The 21751-nt window shown below is 33.4% G+C and overlaps 1 protein-coding gene across 1 annotated transcript in view; it reads left to right on the forward strand.

The window, feature by feature from the left end:
* The window catches only part of LOC138310001 (probable maltase-glucoamylase 2), a 28202-nt gene extending 11816 nt beyond the window's left edge, over positions 1–16386 (forward strand). The window contains exons 5-11 of the mRNA XM_069251151.1: positions 6696–6800; positions 8252–8356; positions 8888–9014; positions 10359–10486; positions 10982–11109; positions 12762–12933; positions 15660–16386. Coding sequence (XP_069107252.1) covers positions 6696–6800; positions 8252–8356; positions 8888–9014; positions 10359–10486; positions 10982–11109; positions 12762–12933; positions 15660–15880 — 986 coding nt within the window. The 3' untranslated portion in view covers positions 15881–16386. The remainder of the gene's footprint in view (positions 1–6695; positions 6801–8251; positions 8357–8887; positions 9015–10358; positions 10487–10981; positions 11110–12761; positions 12934–15659) is intronic.
* The last annotated feature ends 5365 nt before the right edge of the window (positions 16387–21751 follow it).

The raw sequence follows: 21751 nt of genomic DNA on the forward strand, positions 1-21751 counted from the left end.
AGACGATGTTTTGAACGTGTGATGGGAAGGAAAAGTGAGTTATTAGAGTCATTTTACGTTTATTAATGTTTATAGAAGATAAACATTGTTTTGTATGATTATTGATGTTGGTTAGAGATTATCCAGCGAGTGATCCAGCAATTTCCAGCGAATCCAGCGATCGCTTCACGTGCTAATATTCCATAGATGACGTGATCTTTGAAACCAGTCAGTCTGCGTCTGTCTGTGTCCGAGGTCGGTTGTGTTTGTTGTTGTTAGTGTGTAGCGATGGGTGATTTCCTCAGTTCCTGAGCTTGCAATGTTTGTGTATCGTGTTACATGTTGTTTATATGTGTTGAGATGGATTTATGAGATTATTCATGCTAATTTTAGGAATTTATTTGGTACTGAGAAGCTGGGAATACTTTGTAAAGATGCATCTGTTACTGTTACGTTAGGTTCAGCTGTTATTGGATTATATTTATTTATTGATGTGAAGTCTAGATTATAATGAAGATGTCAATAGATAGTTGGAATGGAATCTTGAGTATGTGTGGAGACGGTGAAATATTGCTGATATTGTGAACCTTTATTTTATGTGTCTTATTAATAAATGTCTAAGTTTGTACCTGTATTTTGGAATCCTGGTTGTTTCTTATAGAATTTATAACTATTCAGGTGAATCCATGGTGTAACTAAGTCGTCAATGGTTAGGGTAGTTAGGCAAGAGTCTTCTACCCCTCAAATACTTATGTGGCGGTAGCCGCGCTACCACTGGTTATTTTCAAGTCGGTTCAGGATACAGAGTCCTGACCACTTGACCATCACAATTTATATATATGTTTAACTTCAAAATTCAATACTGCACACTTAGTATACTAAATTCAATATTTAAATGGAAAATCAATTTCTTTATTCCTTTGTTTGAGTCCTTCATTCACAGCATCTATGAGTGGCCTTGTTTATAAAAAAGCTCTATGATTCTAATAGCAATCAAGAAGATATCAATTTAGAAAAAAACCAAGTTATATTGATTCATAAGATTGAGGGTTTAATAATACTGGAAGAAGCTGGGAAAACTTTGCAAAATATATAAAAAAAATAACAAAAGTCCCGATATAGATGATTTTACAGTTTTATAAATGTTTTTGGAAATATTTTGGGATTTTTTTTTGTGCGCTGGATCAATTCAGGGTCATTCTGGCATTTTATCTATCTCACAACGACAAGGTATCATCTCATGCATCCCTAAGGGAGATAAATCCAGATATTTCATAAAAAATGGAGGCCAATAACTCTTTTGAATGTTGTTTATAAAATAGTGTCGGGTACCATAGTTCGTAAATATAAATCAATATTGGATGAAATCATTGATAACGATCGGACTGGGTTTTTAAAGGGGCGTTATATTGGCGAAAACACCAGACTTGTCTAGGGTGTCATGCAATATATTGGTAAAACCTTTCACAATGCTAGCGCTGCTATTAATCAAGGTAGGAACCCATCTTCATTCTTTCTCATTTAAAAAGGCTGTCGCCAAGGCGACCCTATCGCTCCTTATATCTTTTTTCCTATGCGCAGAAATTTTGTCAATTGAATTACGACATAATGAAGAATAAAGGAATTTATATTAACGGCTATCCAATACTCTTATCTCAATACGTGGATGATACCTCACTGGTACTAGATGGTTCAGAGAAATCACTTAGGGAATCGAAAAAAGAATTAAGATATTTTGTTGCTAGTGTATCAGGACTGAAAATGACTCAAGAACTCAAGTGGTACGGATCGGAAGGAAAAAAATACAGCTCAGATACATTTCTTCCAGAACTAGATCTGTAGTGACTCTCCATTATGTGATCTTTGTAATTCTGAGACTGAGACTATTATACGTGTGCTGTGGGAATGCCAAGAGGTTCAGAACATTCTTTATACTTTTGAAAATCCTTTTGATGCACTCTTTATTCCCTTCGGTTTTAATAAATTATCATATCTTTTTGGTCATCTTTGACAGAATCTGAAAATTAATGGGATATATAAAGAAATTCTCATTATAATTAAACATTATATATACAAGGTGAGATGTCTCCATAACTCCTTAAGGATGTATTCTTCTGAGGTTTCAGTCCCGTTGAAGTCTCGTTTCGACAAAGATCAAAGAAGTTATGAGATATTCAAATACAATTTATCAATATCTGTAGCAAGTTGCCAGTTGCAAATTTTGTCAAATAATTACAGTTCTAACTTAAGCAGATTTTTTTATACGGGGATATTAAGAAATGGCCCATTTGGCGGCCATTTTGAAATTGTGTCTTTTTTCGCTTTGAGTAGAGCCAAAGTTTTATCATTTTTTACTAAAATTGTTTTTACTTAAAACATCACTGCACCAGCATTTTTAGCTGTATCGAGCTAATTTTTGCTGTAAATCTTTACTTGGTTCGTGATATTTAAAATATTGAGCATTAATGTATGCAATGATTCACTTTTTTCACTTTTTTTTTACATTTAATGGTAATTTTAGCACTTTTATTTTTTACTCTAAAATACTGAAAAATAACAAATATTCAAGTGGGGCAAAAAAGTAAGCACACGGACCCCCCATTTTTCTGCCTGATTTCGAAAGAACAACCCTTTCCTTATTGACATGCAAAATATAAAGAAAAGTTTAATACCAGAACTTTTTCTATAAAGTGTTAGATTTGGCAAATATGGCTGAAAATGTTGCATTTTGAAGCTCAAAATTAAGGGGTAGGGTAGCATATGTTGTTATTCTGAGAAAAAAAATATTAGTCTTATTAATCAAAACTGGTATATTTTAAAAGAAGACTACTGGAAAATAAATTCTACAAACATTAATACATATCAAACACCTCATAAGGAAATGGCTTTAATATCTTGTGTATATGGTCAAAACGGCAAAATTCCCATAAAATCCAATATTTTGTCAACTAGGTATCTTTGAGTGACAGTAGCTCAAAAACGAGCACACGGACATATGTTTTTTCTTTCATTTTCTTTCATGGTATGAACTCCTCTTTCCAAAAAATCTATATGAGAAAAAAAGTTTAATACAAGAAAATTTTGACTTCTCAGAGGAGTCTCCATAACTCCTTAAATGTAAATGCTTTAATCAACACTATCAAGGGACACTATAGGATATAAAAATTTATAGCTACTAGTAAAGGTGTTTCTGCTAAAGAAAGGTTTGATAAGAATAGAAGAAGAGGGAAAAACTGGCAGTGTTGTAAAAAGTATACATTATTTGCCCATTTTTTTTTTACTTCTCTTGTTTATTTATTTCCCCTGGCAATGTTGAATATTTGATGTCCTATAGTTACACCCCACCTCTCTGTCTGTCTGTCTGTCTGTCTACATGTCTGTCTGTCTGTCTTTGTCTGCTTGTCTCTGTCTGTATGTCTGTCTCTGTCTGCTTGTCCCTGTCTGTTTGTTATTTGTCTGTCTGTATGTCTGTCTGTCTCTTCCTCTCTCTCTCCTTAGTATTCAGTATGTTTTTTCTCTGTTTGTTTGTACACAATCAAAATATTATTACAAATATAACTCATTATGATCAATTTGGACGCTTACATGTAAAATGAACAGTGATGACCTTGTACAATTATCTTGCTTGTGAATGATGTCGATGTGGGTGATGATACCATATATAATGTTATGTTTGATGATAAGAGGATATATGCGATATCATTGATTATGATATTAAAAGATGAGAGTTATTGATCATGATATTAAAATACATGTACTGATGATATTTTTGACAATGATGATAATCATGGTAATGATGATGCGAATTGAGTAATGATGTTAGTGTGCAAAGCTGTAGCAATAGTGATGCTGTTTACTGAGTGTGATAATGGTAATCAAATATATATGCTACTGTTGGACATGATAATTACTGAATGATGTTCTATATCGAGTGGGTATATATATGCTGATGATGATGATGAATGAGTGACTGAATAAAGATGATAAATGATTTATGTGCTGATGTCTGATGTAACCTTACATATTGAAAACTAAAAAAAAAAAAAAAAAAAAAAACGAAAATCATACAATTAGAAAAAGATACTCACATTCCCCAATCAGATGTTTGCTGACTAGAGGAAAGGAACATGATCTTGCGCACACATGATTTCTGGTACTTTTAATAGAGTAACAAATATATTCGGACATATAAAGTAGAGAATGGCAATGCCGTTTACAATATTGCTAAACGCTAATGATATTTTGTGAACTACATAAATTTAAATAAAATTTACTTCAACGAATGAAGAAAAACTCCTGAAATACTTTTCGAAAAATTCTATTGATTAAAGTAAATGTTTAAAGATGCATATTTAATGGTAATTTGAGCACTTTAAATGTTTACTCTAAAATACGGAAAAAATAACACATATTCAAATGGAGCGAAAAAGTAAGCACACGGACCCCCCATTTTTCTGCCTGACTTAGAAAGAACAGCCATTGCCCTTTTGATATGCAAAATATTACCAAAAGTTTAATACTAGAACTTTTTCTATAAAAGGTTTAATTTGGCAAAAATGGCTGAAAATTGTGCATTTTGTAGCTCAAAATTAAGGGGTAGGGATAGCATATGTTGTTATTCTGAGAAAAAATATAGTCTTATTAATCAAAACTCGTATATTTTTAAAGAAGACTACTGGAAAATAAATAAATTCTACAAACATCCATACATATCAAACACATCATTAGGAAATCATGGCTTTAACCTCTTGTGTATATATGGTCAAAACTGCGAAAATCCCATAAAATCCAATATTTTGTCAACTAGGTATCTTTGAGTGACAAAAGCTCAAAAACGAGCACACGGACATATGTTTTCTTCAATTTTCTTTTATGGTATGGACTCCTTTTTCCAAAAATCAATATGAGAAAAAAAGTTTTATACAAGAAAATTTTGACTTCTCAGAGGAGTACATCCTTAACTGCATTATTAAACCCGGAAGGACACTCTTCATAGACCTCTATAAGAATGTCCTTCCGTTTTTGTCTATGACTTTATCGTCTATGAAGAATGTCCTTCCGTTTTTGTCTATGACTTTATCGTCTATGAAGAATGTCCTTCCGGGTTTTTTTCTATGACTTCATTACCCCAAAATATATTGAGAATAATGCTTATAATTTCATTCAGATAACTCGCTCAGGTACTAATTCGGCATAAATTTCCAAGATTTTACTTACTTACACGATGAAACAAATTTAGTTTGATATCTTATCCAATAATTCAGTTTGATCAATGACTGTGCCGCTTTTAAAATCCCCTGCAAAACCGTTTTGTATAAATGACGTCATAATACTCCAATAGAAATGAGTGTAACAAATGAAAATAAATTATATACAGATATCCACTCTATGTTCTATCACAAATTTAGATTGTACAGCAGAAAATATGAAAGTGCATCAGAGCTTAAGAGAGTCCTATCTAATTTTTTGTTGGTTACAAGTACATATGTTTTAAACCTATATATTTCTACCGCTGTATATTAATGATCTAGTTTGTGCTATATTCTTTTCCCTCGATACTGGGATATATTATACATACGTATCATATATGCCATAATTCAGCCACTGGTGTCGGTGTCTGCGATCAAATTGATCCATGTAACTCTATAGGAATATTATGTTAACTTCAATACGGTTTTCCAACAAAAGATAAGGTAGGTCAAATTTTTACAACAAATTCTACTATTACTGCAATGTGTTACAACCGCCGCTGTGCTCACTTAGCCTCGTTTTGGTTCTAAGACGAATATTCATGAGCTAATTTTAAGAAAGGTATATATATATATATACCAGGCGCTGATAACAGCTGCCACAAAGTGCTGATTAACAGGTATATTATCTTTTCAGTATTATATTTCAAAACTTAACTAACTTGTTAAAATGTGTTTATTGACGTGTTATTAAATTCCTCCGCCACATCCTTATACACTTGAGTTGAGCTGTATGTTAACTGTGTGTGTGTCTACGCTCTGCTGACTGGTGTCGAGGGTTTAATAAAAAACTATACGATCACACATTTTGGTATTGACGTCGCCTCCACGCTGATCGGTTGTTCGAAGCGGGATCCCGGGGTAGACAGGCCATTACAACTGATTCTTAATTAGATTACAGTAAACAGTGACAGACAATGGAGAGAAACTGGGTGCGATCTCCAATGAAATATGACAAATTGCCTTCAACACAATATAATGAACTACTCAACACCAATGGCCACGCTATTCATCTAAGTTTAAACACCATCAACTATTGTTTAGGTAATGTATATGCAACTTATATTTATAATCTCATTAACATGGCAATAGAATATCTGCAATTGCTAGCCATTTTGTTACTGTTTCATAACGGTATAGCCGGTGAGTTTCACGAGGATAATATTTTCGCCATTTCGCGGGACATAATGATCGGGAAAAGATCCACGATACAGTAAGAATTAGTAAAATATCATATATACTCATTCAACCAAATCACGAAATTTTAAAACTTCTGAAATAAATTTTCTTCTCATTATTTATAACCACGAAAGTTTTCTTTGTGGAAAGTTCCGGCTACATGGTATGACATTAATGATGTTAAAATAAACAATTGTGTATTTAAAAGTAGCTCTCTAGAAATAAAATTAATAAATCAAGTAAAAGGATTGTTTGTATAACTGTAAATATCTGGGCAACTTATTTCAGAAAGTATTCTCGATAAATGGGACAGTGCATCACCCTGTCTGACCATTGCCGATGTTGGATCTTCTGACAGTACTGCATCGATGGATATATTCAATGACATCATTGGTAGGTCTGTAAGTTCTGTCTGTTTGAAATGCTTAAACTTTAACAGTACCACATAGGAGAAAAGACAGTAAGATAGACAACACTCTCCCAAAATTCGAATGGAAATCATATAGTGCAGTTACTTTACAACTAACAAGCCTCGAATTATGGTTTGCTCTGGTAACGGTGATAATGCTTGTTTGTTTGTTTGATTCAATTAACGTCCTATTAACAGCTACGGTCATGTATGGACGGCCTCCCATGTATGTTGTGTATTGCGTGTATATTCGTGTTGTGTCTTCTTGTATAGTGGAAATGCGGAATCCGAAGTTGACACTTCAAGTTTAAAAGAAAAAGTCTGTGATAAATTCTATAATGGAAATATGAGAGTATGAATGGCAAAATTATAGGCACAGGGGCATTAGTGTATAACAATTCTGGCTATAAACCGCCGAAACGTTATAATAAACATTTAAAAGACGTCATTGACAGTTTAAAGAAGAATAAGAGAACCGATAAGTATTTTTGTAATTTTATTACATGCATATTAAAATAATATGTCGTACGCAATAAACATATTATGATGAGAATTATAAATAAAAGATAAATGAACTACTTGAGCATTATTATCAGCAAATGATTTCTACATCAAGAGGGAAAATTCTCAGGTTCACAAGTAAGTTTATAGGTATACTAGTCGGTCATAAAATCCACCAGATGATCGCCATATTGAGTTTGAACCAAAACGACATAATTTTGTAATTCTACTGAATTACAAAATTATGGCCGCCAAAATATGTACTACAAAGGTCACTGCTACTAAAATAAATTGTTTCACTAATCCTTTCAATTTCCGAATGATGGTTGAGAGCACATCAATGGAATTTAATCAAGGCTCACGCAAAAGTAGCATATGAGAAGATACTGCTAAGGATTGAATTCGGGTCAAAATGTCAACTCCAAAGGTCACTGATACTTATATAGTTTGTTTCACAAGATATTAGTTTCCATATGACAACTTAAGAAGACATCAAAAGGTTCTGATCAAAATTCACACAATGATAGAATATGAGAAAATGCAGTTTGGGGTTCAATCGTGTTCTAAAGGTCAACTACAAAGGTCACTGTTACTAAAGTAGATTGTTTCTCAAATTTTGGTTTGCGAATGATAACTTGAGAACACAACAACGAAATTTGTTCAAACTTCAATGGTAACATAGGAGAAAAAATAGCTTGGGATTGAATTTGGGGTCAAAAGGTCACTGACACTTAAAAATAGTTTGTTCAAAATTTTTTGTATCCGGATGATACCTTGAGACAGAATTTGTCCAAACTTCATGCAATAATAGCATATCCATGCAATAGTAACTTGTCATAGATTAGAAAATATAATTGACGACAGGGGATGTGTGTTGCATGCAACACTTACTGTCAGCTTCTTGAAAACAGTTAGCATAATCATTTGTTTCCAGAGAGGTGTGCACGTGAAAGGATAGCCAGTAAAGTTCGTCAGATCATGATATACTATACTGACATACCGAAAAATGACTTCAACCGGATGACTGATGCCATCAACGGTAAGTAACTACTAGTCTTTAAGATTGAGTGATCATTTTGAACGCATAAATATTCCTAGCAATTACCTTACATCTAGTGAGTTTGTCTGTGTAATATTGTGTATATACCACTACTGTAATATGATCTATACGATATCCGTTTTGTTGTATCGGTAGTAAATCCGTTAGGAAACGTCATCAAATGTTATATAAAACTGATTTGTGTACGTCAGTTGGCTTAAAGTCTTGAATGTATATTTGGGACTGAACAATGTTTTGATTTGTTTAAGGTGATATGAACGCAATGGAATACATGCATATTCAATAACCTGCGTTAGTGATATATGTATATTGTATCTGTATTCGTACTGCATAAATACTGAAGTTACAGCTCCGCTTGTTGAACGTTCAGTTGTTTAAATATAAGTATAGTCAATTTCACAATAATATTAGTAATATTTTTTCATTTCGCAAATGATTAAATACAGTTGGCAGAGTTAAGATGCTGTCCAAAGTGGAGCCGTATTTCAGAGCAATGTTTTTTATTTTAAGCTGGTCTTCATATTGGACCCGACATATTTTATGCTGCAGTAGGACGCACCATGTTTGAGCAATGTCTACCCGACAGATCAAATGACTTGATCATTTCATCGCTTGCAGCCATGTACCTTTCAAAATGGTATTTAACGGTTTTAGACTCTCATTGTTGTGAGTAAAGCATGGTCTCGAAAAGATATTGTGATTTGTTTTCTTTCTTTCTTGCCTCAAAATTATATAGTAATGATATTAATCAGGCGCGATGTGTATGTTACATATATACCCGGGTCTGATTCCCAAAAGGTACACAGAAACAACCAACAGTCACCAAGAAGCCTAGTTTAAAGAATTCAATTTCAAGATAAAATAATTCATAACGAAAAAGATTTTTTTTTTTAAATGGTAGGAAATCGTATCAATAATTATCCTCCGCCATTAGAAACTAATAATACATTACATATAATTAAAATTCCATAATACTTAATCAGTAATTCAAGATCCATTATTTTTGAACATATCTGTAATGATAACATTGTATTTCGTCAGTGAGTAAAATCCTTATAGATCAATTTACAGCGAAATGTGGAGATGTCAAATATTGAAAAATATATAACATTGATAAATTACTATTGCAGTTGAGAATTTCAAAAGCGGTACAATTTTGAAACCAATACGAAGTCATGTCATTTCGGAAATCTTGTCAAATATGCCTTGCAATATGGCGACATGACACAACTTCTTATCCAACTAAATTTCCATGCAAAATATGCCAACACTAATACATGACTTATAATGTTGAAGAATGATGGCATGAGAAAAAAATGAATGACAAAATCGTCAGCGTTGTCAACGTAATCAACATGGATAGCGTAATATTTTGCCCAATTTGTCCATTATGAAGTTGTGGAACTTAAAAGCAACCCTTAGGTTTACGGACAAGTATTATTATTCTATCATCTGTTACAACAAACAGTTGGTATAGATTCGAACTAGTTAATAAGAACTAGGTATAATGTATAAAACTAGTCATATGCATTCGTAATTAGTTATCACTTGCCGGGCAGCTTTTTAAAACGTGACCAATTTATATTAAAATAAGATAAAAGGGTTAATCAATAAGGGGTAGTCACGTTGGAAGGAAAATGACGACTTCCAGTCTATACAAACCACATTAATTTTATTTTATTTAAAATAAAGTTACTGTAAAACACAATCATAATGAACCTTTAGATGTAGCGATATCATGTCATTATCATAAAACACGTGAATAAGATTGAATTTAAAATTTGAAATTCTTTATATGCATAGTATAGAATAGTAATAGGAACTTCGACGGGAAATAACTGCGTTATAACCGTTACATCGCCTTAAGCATGTTCGTTATGATTCTATGTAATCTAGAGTCGAGGAGGAGAAACCATTTATGAAACTGAAACAATTTTCAAACCACCAAATGCAATATCACTTGTGAATCGATTTCATTTAGCCCTTGCAAGTTGAGAGATGCCTGTTTTCCGGACAGAGGAGATGGCGAGGAAAGAAAACAGTATTATGACCAGTCTATGCTGGATTGGATCACATTTCTAGTGATGCGTGGAAAAGAACTTCGAAAAGGTAGCACAATCCCCAAATAGCTTTAATCAAATTAGGCACTTCGTTATATTGGTATGATGGTCAAAACTACGTAGTTACCAGACGCATTGTTTGAAGGTTGGGCGTTAACATTGAAGCTACTGCCTCTGTGGCATGGTTGTAAAAGGCGACTAAATTCATACCCTCCCTACACCGACATCTGTAATCAACAAATCGTATTAATCACCAAAGGGGTTGATTTATCATAAAAGAGTCATATTAACAGTCAGTCAGTGTATTTTGAGGACCGCCTGTCATGATTGCAATGTGTCACGATGTCTGTATGGTTTTGGATACTGCGTTATGCTCGTGGTGTAATTGTCTTTTTGTAATTATACAATAATCATCATTTCAAGTAACCGTATGTTCTATATGGAATAAGTTTTGACGTACATATTCATGACGGTGTGACATACCCAAGTTTGCAAGAACATACATACGTAACATCGTATTGAGATTTTATTTTCATAATTACAGAAGGGTATTTGGTAGTGCTGACTTTGGGCACAACTGACCGAGGAGATACAACACTACATTTAAAAGGCGGCACATTTACACTCGATCGTATCTTTAAATCCCTCATGGAGGACAGCCTTATTACTAAGGTAAGGATTCATCTTTTTACACCAATCAATACACCTGGACCGATTTCGAAACTTTATCAAAGACCCGGATGTAACGCGTATGAATTTCATAAAAATTCTGTATCATAGCGACACTGGTAGTAGAATTAAGTAAACTTTATTGCATGTGAAATGCATATTGATAATAGTTTGCTTTTTAGAAATAATATTTATCGACTTAACCCGTTTAATTTTACTAAAACAATCAAATGTGATCGCTTGCGTCATGTTGCTATACACGTTGTAATAACCACTGTTCATCAGCTGATAGAATGATGTTAAAACCTATCATAAAAAGATATGGGACCATTTTAATCCTCATATCAATATCAAATATTTCAGACACAGTATATTTCACTGCGGATAATAAATTTGTAACTTAATAGTTCACCAATGTTTTTTCTGTCAAGATGTCAACCGTCATACAATTGAGGTCCCGATGACGTCAGAAACCAGTGCTCCCGATTGGTCTTTATTCCATAATCAATGTTTGCTGGTAACTCCCTTGCTAAAATGATATAGTGCCAATAAATGGTGTCAGAACGAAACCAATTGCAATACTATATTCCCAGCGATGTGAAGTCGCAGGGGTACAAATATACAACCAGTTATATATAACACTAAGCAATTACAACCGATTAAAAGTTAAATGTAATGAAGTCCATATGGGATGAATGATGGATATATCTTAAAAATTGATAGGGCAATACAAATAACATATCGGTTAACAAGTCATTCTGAAATGTACTTTGTTTTGAAGATCTATATATCTCCATGACCTAGTGACATTTTCTAATATATTGACAAAACATATGAACTTGAATGTAACTAAATAGATATATCAAAGGGACCAGTTTTATACAAAGCGTCGCAAAACCATTGAAATCTACACACAGGGGGAATAACAGAAGTGCATATTTTGAATTTAGAAAGGAATCAAAGTTACTTGCTTTTAAGGATGTATTAGGATAAATAAAACTGGAATTTTAATGATAAAGGGGTAATCACATCATCAAAAAGTCACTAAACAAAGCAGATACATTTGCTGGGGTGAAACACAACTGAACGAAACATAGGCCAGTGTGCCATATATTTTAATTGTTTTTAGGACAATATGAAATATTAAAAGACCAATTTATGCTTTGGATTCTATCTAGTGAGGTCATCAGCCTTTCATTATACATGGAGGGCATAGACTGGTTCGTCCTTAGTCAATACTATATGACCGAGTAGGGTGTTCTGCTCGGTATACTTCGCTGCGAAAACAATATGGGTTTGAAGATTTGTTATCATATTGTTATAATTTGTTTGTTTGATTGTTTGTTTGATTAATTAACGTCCTATTAACAGCTATGGTCATGTAAGGACGGCATCCCATCTATGTGGTGTGCTGTGTGTATGTTGTGCGAGGTGCGTGTTTTGGGAGACTGCGGTATATTTTTGTCGTGTCTTCTTGTATAGTGGAACTGTTTTACAGGGTAATAGAGTATCCTAGGATGCATATACAACTTATACGAAGCATCATGTCGTATAATGTGTAGAAATGGTATACTTTCTTTCTGTATATGGAAGAAAATTATAAAAATGTAGTTTTAGATTATTAAAAATAGTAAAGGTTTAAATATTAATTACAGGAAGAGTTTATTAATTGCAACGTCTACCATGAAGTGACTAGAAGAGAAGCCGACTTCGCTTTGCCCTTCGCCGAGAAAGACGGTGACGTACAGAAAGGTGGTTTAGAGCTTGTATCAACTCGATCTTTTGTCAGCATACTAGATCACCCTTCATTTGGGGTTACAGAAAAAGGTAACTAAACGTAGTAATATATCATTTATGCTAACTATAAGCCGTAGTTTTATTGTAGCGCTTTTCTTAAGCGGTAGTTTTATTTTAGCGCTTTTCAAGCTTTCTTTGAAGCGACAGTTTTTGAACTGCCGAATTGCTTTAATTCATATACACACTTATAAACCATCATCTGTATCACAGTAGGCGAATTCCACTGTATAAATACCCAACGTTGCGACCGCCGAAGCGAGAGATAAAACAATATTAGCGGATACTGATAGTTAATGTGTGTTCTAGGGACTTTATATATCGTGTGATCTATCAAAATAGATTCAGTGATTATTTATTTAACTTTTGTAATCGGCATTCGGACCGACATAATTTCTGTAATTCTAATAACAACGTATTTTGCCGTATAACAGTTGAATACATTTGCTTTCAAATTACATCCCGAAAATATCCCGCATGTGCCAATTATGTTCACTATGACGTCATCAACATACATTTTCTCGCCATTTTTCACAAAAAAAACCTTGAAAAATCATACTTTTTGATTGGTTTTCTCTAAAAATGAATGTGGCCGCATTCGTGGAGCAGAAAGACATTTTCACATGTTGTGTATCGTGTATTTACGCATATCTATGCAAAATATAAAGTTGCTCCAAGGTGGCGGCCAAATCCATTCAAGCCTTTTCTAACCTAAAGATGATGAATTTCTAGCAAAATTTGGCGAGAAGAGGAAAATCATCAATTTGATGACGTCATAGATGGAACACATCGTGTACATGGTTATAAAAAGTTATGTTTTTATGAATGGCAAGTATGAGAGTATTTATTAATGTGGAATTGATGTGGATCAGAGTTAATATTTTTCGGCCTGAAAAATTAAGGCCAACTACTGGTCCTATCATATCTACTCCTTTCTCGCTTCGGCGGTCGCAACATCCGGTATTCATACAACGGAGTTCGCCTACTGTGTGCATTATTTTTTGGATTTTGCGCTAAACAATATGTGCGCTGTAATAAGAACGTTTATATTACTATAATTTGGTAATAATATGTATTGTCTTCACCTTTAAATGTATGTTGTTTAAACTCTGTGTATCTCTTTATAATCAGGTTATAAACTGTATTACCTTTATCTTTATATGTGTGTGTTTAAAACTCTTTATATCATGTTGCATACATTTGTCCCTATGTCGGGACACGCTACTTAATTGGGTTAGCAGTTCCGTGTCCTTTACAATATACCTTTGTTAATCATTTTATTTTTGAGCGATACTTTCCAGTTGGGACCCGTGGTCAAAACTGACGTGGTTATCCTATTCTATTTACATCATCCGAAACCTCGATTTTGTCATGATGCAATGAACACCTAGCTATTCAGGTCATGGCTAAGTAAAAAAAAAACCCACTATAATCCAGGTAGCGTTGATTGATACCATGTCTATGTCCATAAAGGGCTCTACTAATGGTCAGGAATATCGCAGTTATAAATATTATCTGTCATAAGAGTCTCATGTAAGGCATCCACATGGATATTCTTCATCTAAGCAGCAGCAGCATCAATAAACAACTCTAAATCTGGAGTCATTTCAGTTTCAAATAATGTCTAGCTTCATAGAGTTGTCTGCCCTTAGACCATTGTATAACATGTATATTATATTGATATAACAAACGTCATTAACATAGGTATGAGGTTTCAAGACTTTCGTGCTAAACAATTACTATCATCGAAAATGTTTTTCGTACTCAAATACAACCAAGAGTTAAATAAAGATGAATGATTTAATTATGTTTAGAATTAATATAAATCACAATACACCACGATAAACTATATGCGTCTATTCCTTTTACAACACACTTTCACAGTAGCTACCATATGGTTACGTTTCAATGTTTTCTAATACTAATTTACAGTAGATCCAGCATTTACAAATGTAAAAATAATTCCCTTAACAGACATTAAAATGTACTTCCATATCAAATCTACGTGTATCACTGAGTAATGATATGTTTTCCTAAAAGATTCCCCAGATTATTGATGATGTTATTGTGTCAGTCTCAAATAGTAACAGAATCATTTCTAAAATGTTCAAGTTACAAACTCCCATAAAAATAATGGGGATTTCCCAATATTTAACAAGTACATGTACACACATACAAATATACACAAATACCATCAATACATCAAAAACATCACAAACCAGTTCCTTATGGATTTGAAAAAAATGCCTCGACCATCCCTAGCGTAGAGCGTAAACAGAATCACCAGACGTACTCGCACTCTGACTCCTAAAGCAGAACAGAAATTCCAACCCCCAAGTAACGAAACCTTGCTGAAATGATGCTGGGAAACCATGGTAACCACGAGGGATTTATTTATTGCTAGATTCTTGCGGGAAAATGTTGCATACACAATTTGCAATGTTTGCATTATACGTAATAAAAAACTCATCATATCTCATCTTATTACACTATTGCAAACGTGTGTATTATAGCGGCCATTTTAGCGTGAATGCCACAAACTGCAATTTACTATTCATCACCGTGGATATAGATTAGCCCAATTATGTTAAATACTCGCTTACAACATTTACCAATGTGCATGAATTAGCACTTCAAAGACATCGCAGAAAACGCTTAAAAAAGAGTGCTAAAATAAGTACATTTAAAGTATTATTATGGTAATTTATCGACTATATGTATATGTTTTATTAATGATTTTACATTTGTTCTAATTAAAGATGAGAGAACAAAGAAACTTTACGCGGATCGAATTGTTGCTGGGATCAAACCTTGGCTGTACAATTTTATTTACAACGGATTGGGAGACAATAGATCAAATTTGGAAAAGGAACAGCTGCTCGATGTGTATTTCAAAAGGATACGGGATTTCGCTTTCATGAACGGTGACTTAGTACCACAAATGGCTCTGATAGAGATTGTTGCGAGGAAGCGATTCTAGTTTTCGTAAGAAAAGAGGTTATATTAAAGCAGAAAATACCATGGATTAAGCAATATAGGTAGATAACAATATCATGATACTAAGTACGAATTCTTTATCAATGACAAATACAGGTTTTTATGGTGCTTAAGTGGTCTATCTTGGAAAATTGCCGTTTTATTTTCTTGAAAAATAAACGCATCAAGACGAACATTTGTTATTATTTGTACTATTTGAACTTTACAGTCGTGCCTGCATGCATTTAAAAATAATTTTAAAGTAATTATTTAGCATTTTTTTACCTCATTATCATGAAAATGTCACTAATTTTTTTTTAGAAGAGAAGTATTTTTCAATGAAAAACCATTAACATATATCACAGCTGTTAAACAATACATGGAACGTTTAAAAAGATCGATAGGACAGATGCACCTAAGACGAGTGTTAGTTTAGTACAGAAAATGTTTAAAATATGACAACTTTGAGTATCACTGTTAGAAAAAGGAATTTCTTCGAATATATCACGCTTAAAATACGTTTATAGCACAAGAAAAAGGATATTGAATTACAGGCAAATATTCTTCATGTCAACAAACGTATTGTATCAATAAATTACACATATTTTACACATCATTCGATAAATAAAATTATAAATGGTCGAACATTTTGAACTGTTATTTTTCTGTAGTAATATATTGAAAATGTTCAGGTTTTACGAATTAAACTGTATTTTGTCGAATGAATTATTAAAAGATCTTAGTGATTCGTTAGCATGGGAATATCGACGCCCAATAACGTAACTGTAACATTAAAAACACAATATTCTTATCCATTCAGTTGCCGTGCAAAATACATGTCCCAATTGCATCAACGCAAACTTCCACATTGTCTAGTGCTCGCAATCTCGCTATATCATATCAAGGATATAATATGTTGTCGTCAAATAAAAATGGTCTATTACACCTACTCTACACAACTTACCACACAGATTCTGATACAATCGTAACACATCAACTCTTAATGGATGACCCAAGACAATATCGTATTTGAATGACCTCAAATATAAAGTTTGGTAATTACATGTAACGAAGATAATTTATCATGTCATCCCATAGATAACAGATGCATTTTAATTTACTCAAATGGTTTATTTAAGCATTAAACTGTCTTCATATGATATCTATGGTCTATATAAATGCCAGAACTTTGCAGACAATCTTCATAATGCGCGCTAGCCGATTATGAGATGATTGTCTGCAAAGCTCTGGCATCGATCTAGACCATATATTCCATACATGTAGGAAGATAGTTTAATGCTTAAATTTACATTAATTATCAACTCATTTTGGGGTCTCAGCATTAAAGCTAGACCAGGAAAATCATTATCAACGACGATTTAATCTACGAGATGGAACAATCATTTTGACGATAATCAATTGACGTCACCACGTCAACATTTGTGACGTCAAAATAGTCACGTTTTGGGTGTCAGTTATACCCACATAAACTTCATTTTGCATTGGTTAGTTTATATAGTAGAAGTGACAAGTAAATGTTAATATATCGTCGTATAGTTTGATAATTACTACAAATTAAAATTAAGTGGTTTTCATCTTCCACATCTAAATCCCCTTTCTTACTTATGAGATTAGTGTGTGTTGAGGATAACTTATTTAAATTAAATGGTGTCAATGCAGCCAAATAATATTTTCGGATAAACAGTCATTAAACCAAGGTTTGCCATTGGAACTAGAAAGAGTACTGGTATTTTGACTATGTTGAACACATTAAGGAAGTCAAAATCACATAACATTGATCTTAAATCTGAAGTATGAATATTGTGAAACAGCCAATGTAAATGCTTGCAGAATTGAATAAGGCTTATTCAGCCTAATTTATGATAATGCGAACAATTGACTACGTATTTATTTTGTTGGTAATATGAAGCATTTGCCGTCACATATGCGAGTTGTAAGTTCTTTCTTTTGCGAAAAATATATGGATATGCGAGCATTAATCACTTCTTGAAAATTAATTTTTAAAACGATAGTCGTTACATCTAAATTGCTATATATCCAAACGACGTCCGCTGTTGAAAAATAATTCTTTATCTGCCGTTGAAATCAAGTAATGCGCCAAACATTTACAGAGCACAGGGAAACGACAAAATTAAGCGCACCATAATCTTTCCATCTTATTTTGATACAAAAACCGCCAAAATCTTCCCGAAGCCTAAAAATTCAAAAATTACGGTTGCCTTAACATTTATATTGCTTCATATTCAAGCACGGTTGTGTTCAATGTTGATTTATGTATATGTCTATATGCAAATGAACATTATGCATTGCAAGTCAATCTTTTTTTATCTGTCTTCAGAACTAAAAAGAATAGGGAAAACAACCTAAAATCAAGCACTCTGTTTTGATGCAAAACGCTCAAATTATTTAGCAAAATATGTTAACAATACTTGTCCATTTATTCATAGTAAAGAAAGCAGTCCAATTTTGGTTATAGTAGGTCATAATTAAAGAGGTCATATTCCTGTTATTGTCGGTCTACGACTGCCAAAAATCGTTGATAGATCACAGGATATCATCAAAATGAACGGGATAGCTAAGAGCACAGCTCCGGCCATTCCCATAGCTTTGGAGGTGGGGCGATTGTCTTCTGCGCAAGTCTTCTTTCGAATAGTAGCTGGAAAAGAATGAATTGAGTAAGGTTTACCAACATTTTGACAGAAGAATGTTTTTAAGGTAACATGAATCTGTAAGATAGAAATGAATAATAGTTGAAATATGAATATTTTGAATTATGTCATATATCGCATATGATGCACATGCATAGGACATTTTTGAATAAATCTTAAAGAAAATTATGAAGACTTTTACGAATATTTTGAACATTAATGACAGAATATAACAGGGCTTTCATTGAGATTGCATGCAAGTTCTTTAGCACAAGTTCTCGGTACAGTACTGACAAGTACTGTTTTCATCCTTTTGTATAGAATCATTTACTATTACGTTTTAGTTATGTGCCATACATTTTTCACAAAATGATATCAACGATTGATAGATACTACGGTGAGAGATAATGTTCCTTCTGACAGGGTTTTACAATACATTTGTTCCAAGAAATTGAAACAATGATAGGCGTTAACGATTTTTATAACGCTGAAATGTCCCTAAAATAAACACACATAATAAACACTTAAACCGAAATAAGTAAAACATACATGACAGAGAAGATTTGTTCACCGTGAGTTGGTGTTTTAGCTGCAGGAGTAGCATTTGAAGTTCAGAACTGGTTAAATTGACAATCGGCTGTTTCCTGGTGAAGCATCCACAACAGGACAGATTGGAGTGCGCTTTGAATACAAAGTAATTGAATTTACATGAAACATATGTATTAAAAAAGACGAAAACAGAAACCTGTTAGAACAATTGGTAACTAACTGCAATTATAACAAAGAAAAATATATTTTATTGGTTTAACTTTACCGGTTTTATTATTTGCGATCAGTGAACCATTTCTCAATATTTTGTGAAAAGTAGTCCTAAGTTGAATGCCAATTAGAAAAGTCTTTGTTGTTTTTACAATGGAGTATAATAAATCATTCCAAGCTGTTTTACGGTAATCACATATTTTTTCCTATTGTAAAACATATTGATACAGAACGTTTTGATTGCTTGACGTTTCTTACCAGTTACGTTAAATTGATCATTAGTAGTTGCTTGTTCAGACGTCCACATTATGTCTGTTGACATTTCTACAGTCCCCGACTCGGTTGTCAATTCTAAATCGGTTACTGTCGACGTGTCAGGCGCATACGGTAGTTCTGTTGCAGTAGTTAGTGTAGCAACATTCTGAGAACTTCCAGATTGTGTCCTTGTGGTTCCGGTTGCGGTATGAGTTGTTGTCGATATGGCGGCTGTGGTAGACGTTGTTGTCGATAGAGTGGCTGCGGTAGACGTTGTTGTCGATAGAGTGAGTGTGGTAGACGTTGTTGTCGATAGAGTGGCTGCGGTAGACGTTGTTGTCGATATAGTAGGTGTGGCAGGTTTAGTTGTCGATACAGCAGTTGTGACAGAAGTTGTTGTTGTTGTTGATTCAGAAGTTGTAGTAAAACCCTCACTGGTAGTGGGATACGTGGTAGGTGCCATTGGTGGGGTCGTTGTAGGGTTACATACACATATAGGCGGGATGGCGGCAGTTGTAGTAGTTGTCGGAAAGCAATTGTCAATGATGTCTGCACAAAACAGAATGATACTGAATAAGTCCTTATTATTGATCGACTAAGCCATCGAAAGATTTATCCTTCAAAGTACCAAGAGAGATTATTTAGGTTTTACGAAGCGGTAACCTAACGTGTTCAATTCTCGATAGAACTGTATTGAAATAGTAAGTAGTATGGCTTTCTTGTATTTTTTCAGAATATATAATCTATCATTCATTAACGGTCACAACCCGTTAAAATTCTCGTTCCCCCCTTTGTTAACTAATTATCAAATTCGTTAACAGAGATTGATGAACTCATATTTGAATTCAACCCTTATAACCATCGGTAGTTTATATCCAATGACGTAAGGCTGACTTATGAACGAATGTCGAACGACAATTAAATAAATAATTACTAAATAATACCATGATTATGATACAACTGACTATATTATTTAAATATTTTCTTTGTATTGTGAAATTATTTTTATATCCAAAAACGTCTTATTATAAGTATATTTTTTATTGTTTAGAAGGATCATATCACAGTAGTTCTCACAAAATGTTCTGTGATAGGTATATCAAATTGTCCAATAGATGGAATAGCATGAATTACAATATATATTACCTGGATCTTTTCTTTCTATTGTTCTGTCGATCCAACCATTTTTCCAACATTTAAAGCCAAATGCTCTACAGGTACTTGTATGCATAAGTGTTATCTGTAAAAACATACAACATTTAACAAACTGCTTAATGTCAAAGTCATTTAAAGGTGGAACTTGGTTAATAAAACTCGCTGTCGCATTTGCTCTATTTACACTTTCAACTCTGGGAATTCGAATAAGGAATACTCAAAAATTTTATATTTGATCCGAATGACAAAGGTCATGCATAAAAAAGTTAACAAAATCAAAGTAATTTTGAGGGCTATTAGATAGTCCAAAGTGTTGATTTGTTTCCAAATTTTGGTCATGTATCAGGACTTGAAAACCTCAAATGTCCATTCATACTTCATTTCGTACCTTAAATGATGACTATATCGTATCGTTATTTTTGGCAACACTGCCAATATTCATTTTGTATTCTTATTCATTACGTAAATCTAACATGTACTGTAAATATTGTTATTCTCATGTTGATATTTTTATACTGAATGACATGTTAAGAAAGGCTTTTAATAATGATATATATGAATCTATATGGAATATACGTCACATATATCTTTCGGGAATGTCCAACAACAGATACGAAATCTAATGTGAAACAGTGTTGGTCAATATGATTGCAATACAAATCCTCATAACCACTCCGTTCAATAGAGGATATGAGAACATCCCATTAGGGGTCATGTTTGGATGACCTTTATACCACGTGTACTTAGTGTACATGTAGATCAAATGCATTTTCTGCACGTTGCTACATCAATTGATCAATTGACATTTCGTCAACATACATATTTAATTAGTGTTGCTGTGCTCTTTGGACGAGATGAATACGTACATGAAAATAATTCTGACAGCTTTATTAAACAATATCGTCCCCTGAAATTTATCTTCAAGATTTCGTAGACAGCAATTTGATAAGCCATCTCCAACAACATCACAGAATAGCACAGAAGTTGTGCATCTCATCAATAAACAAGTTATCTTTAAGTATCCTTACCGCTATGCA

This window comes from Argopecten irradians, chromosome 16 (assembly GCF_041381155.1).
Source record: "Argopecten irradians isolate NY chromosome 16, Ai_NY, whole genome shotgun sequence".
Lineage (NCBI taxonomy): Eukaryota > Metazoa > Mollusca > Bivalvia > Pectinida > Pectinidae > Argopecten > Argopecten irradians.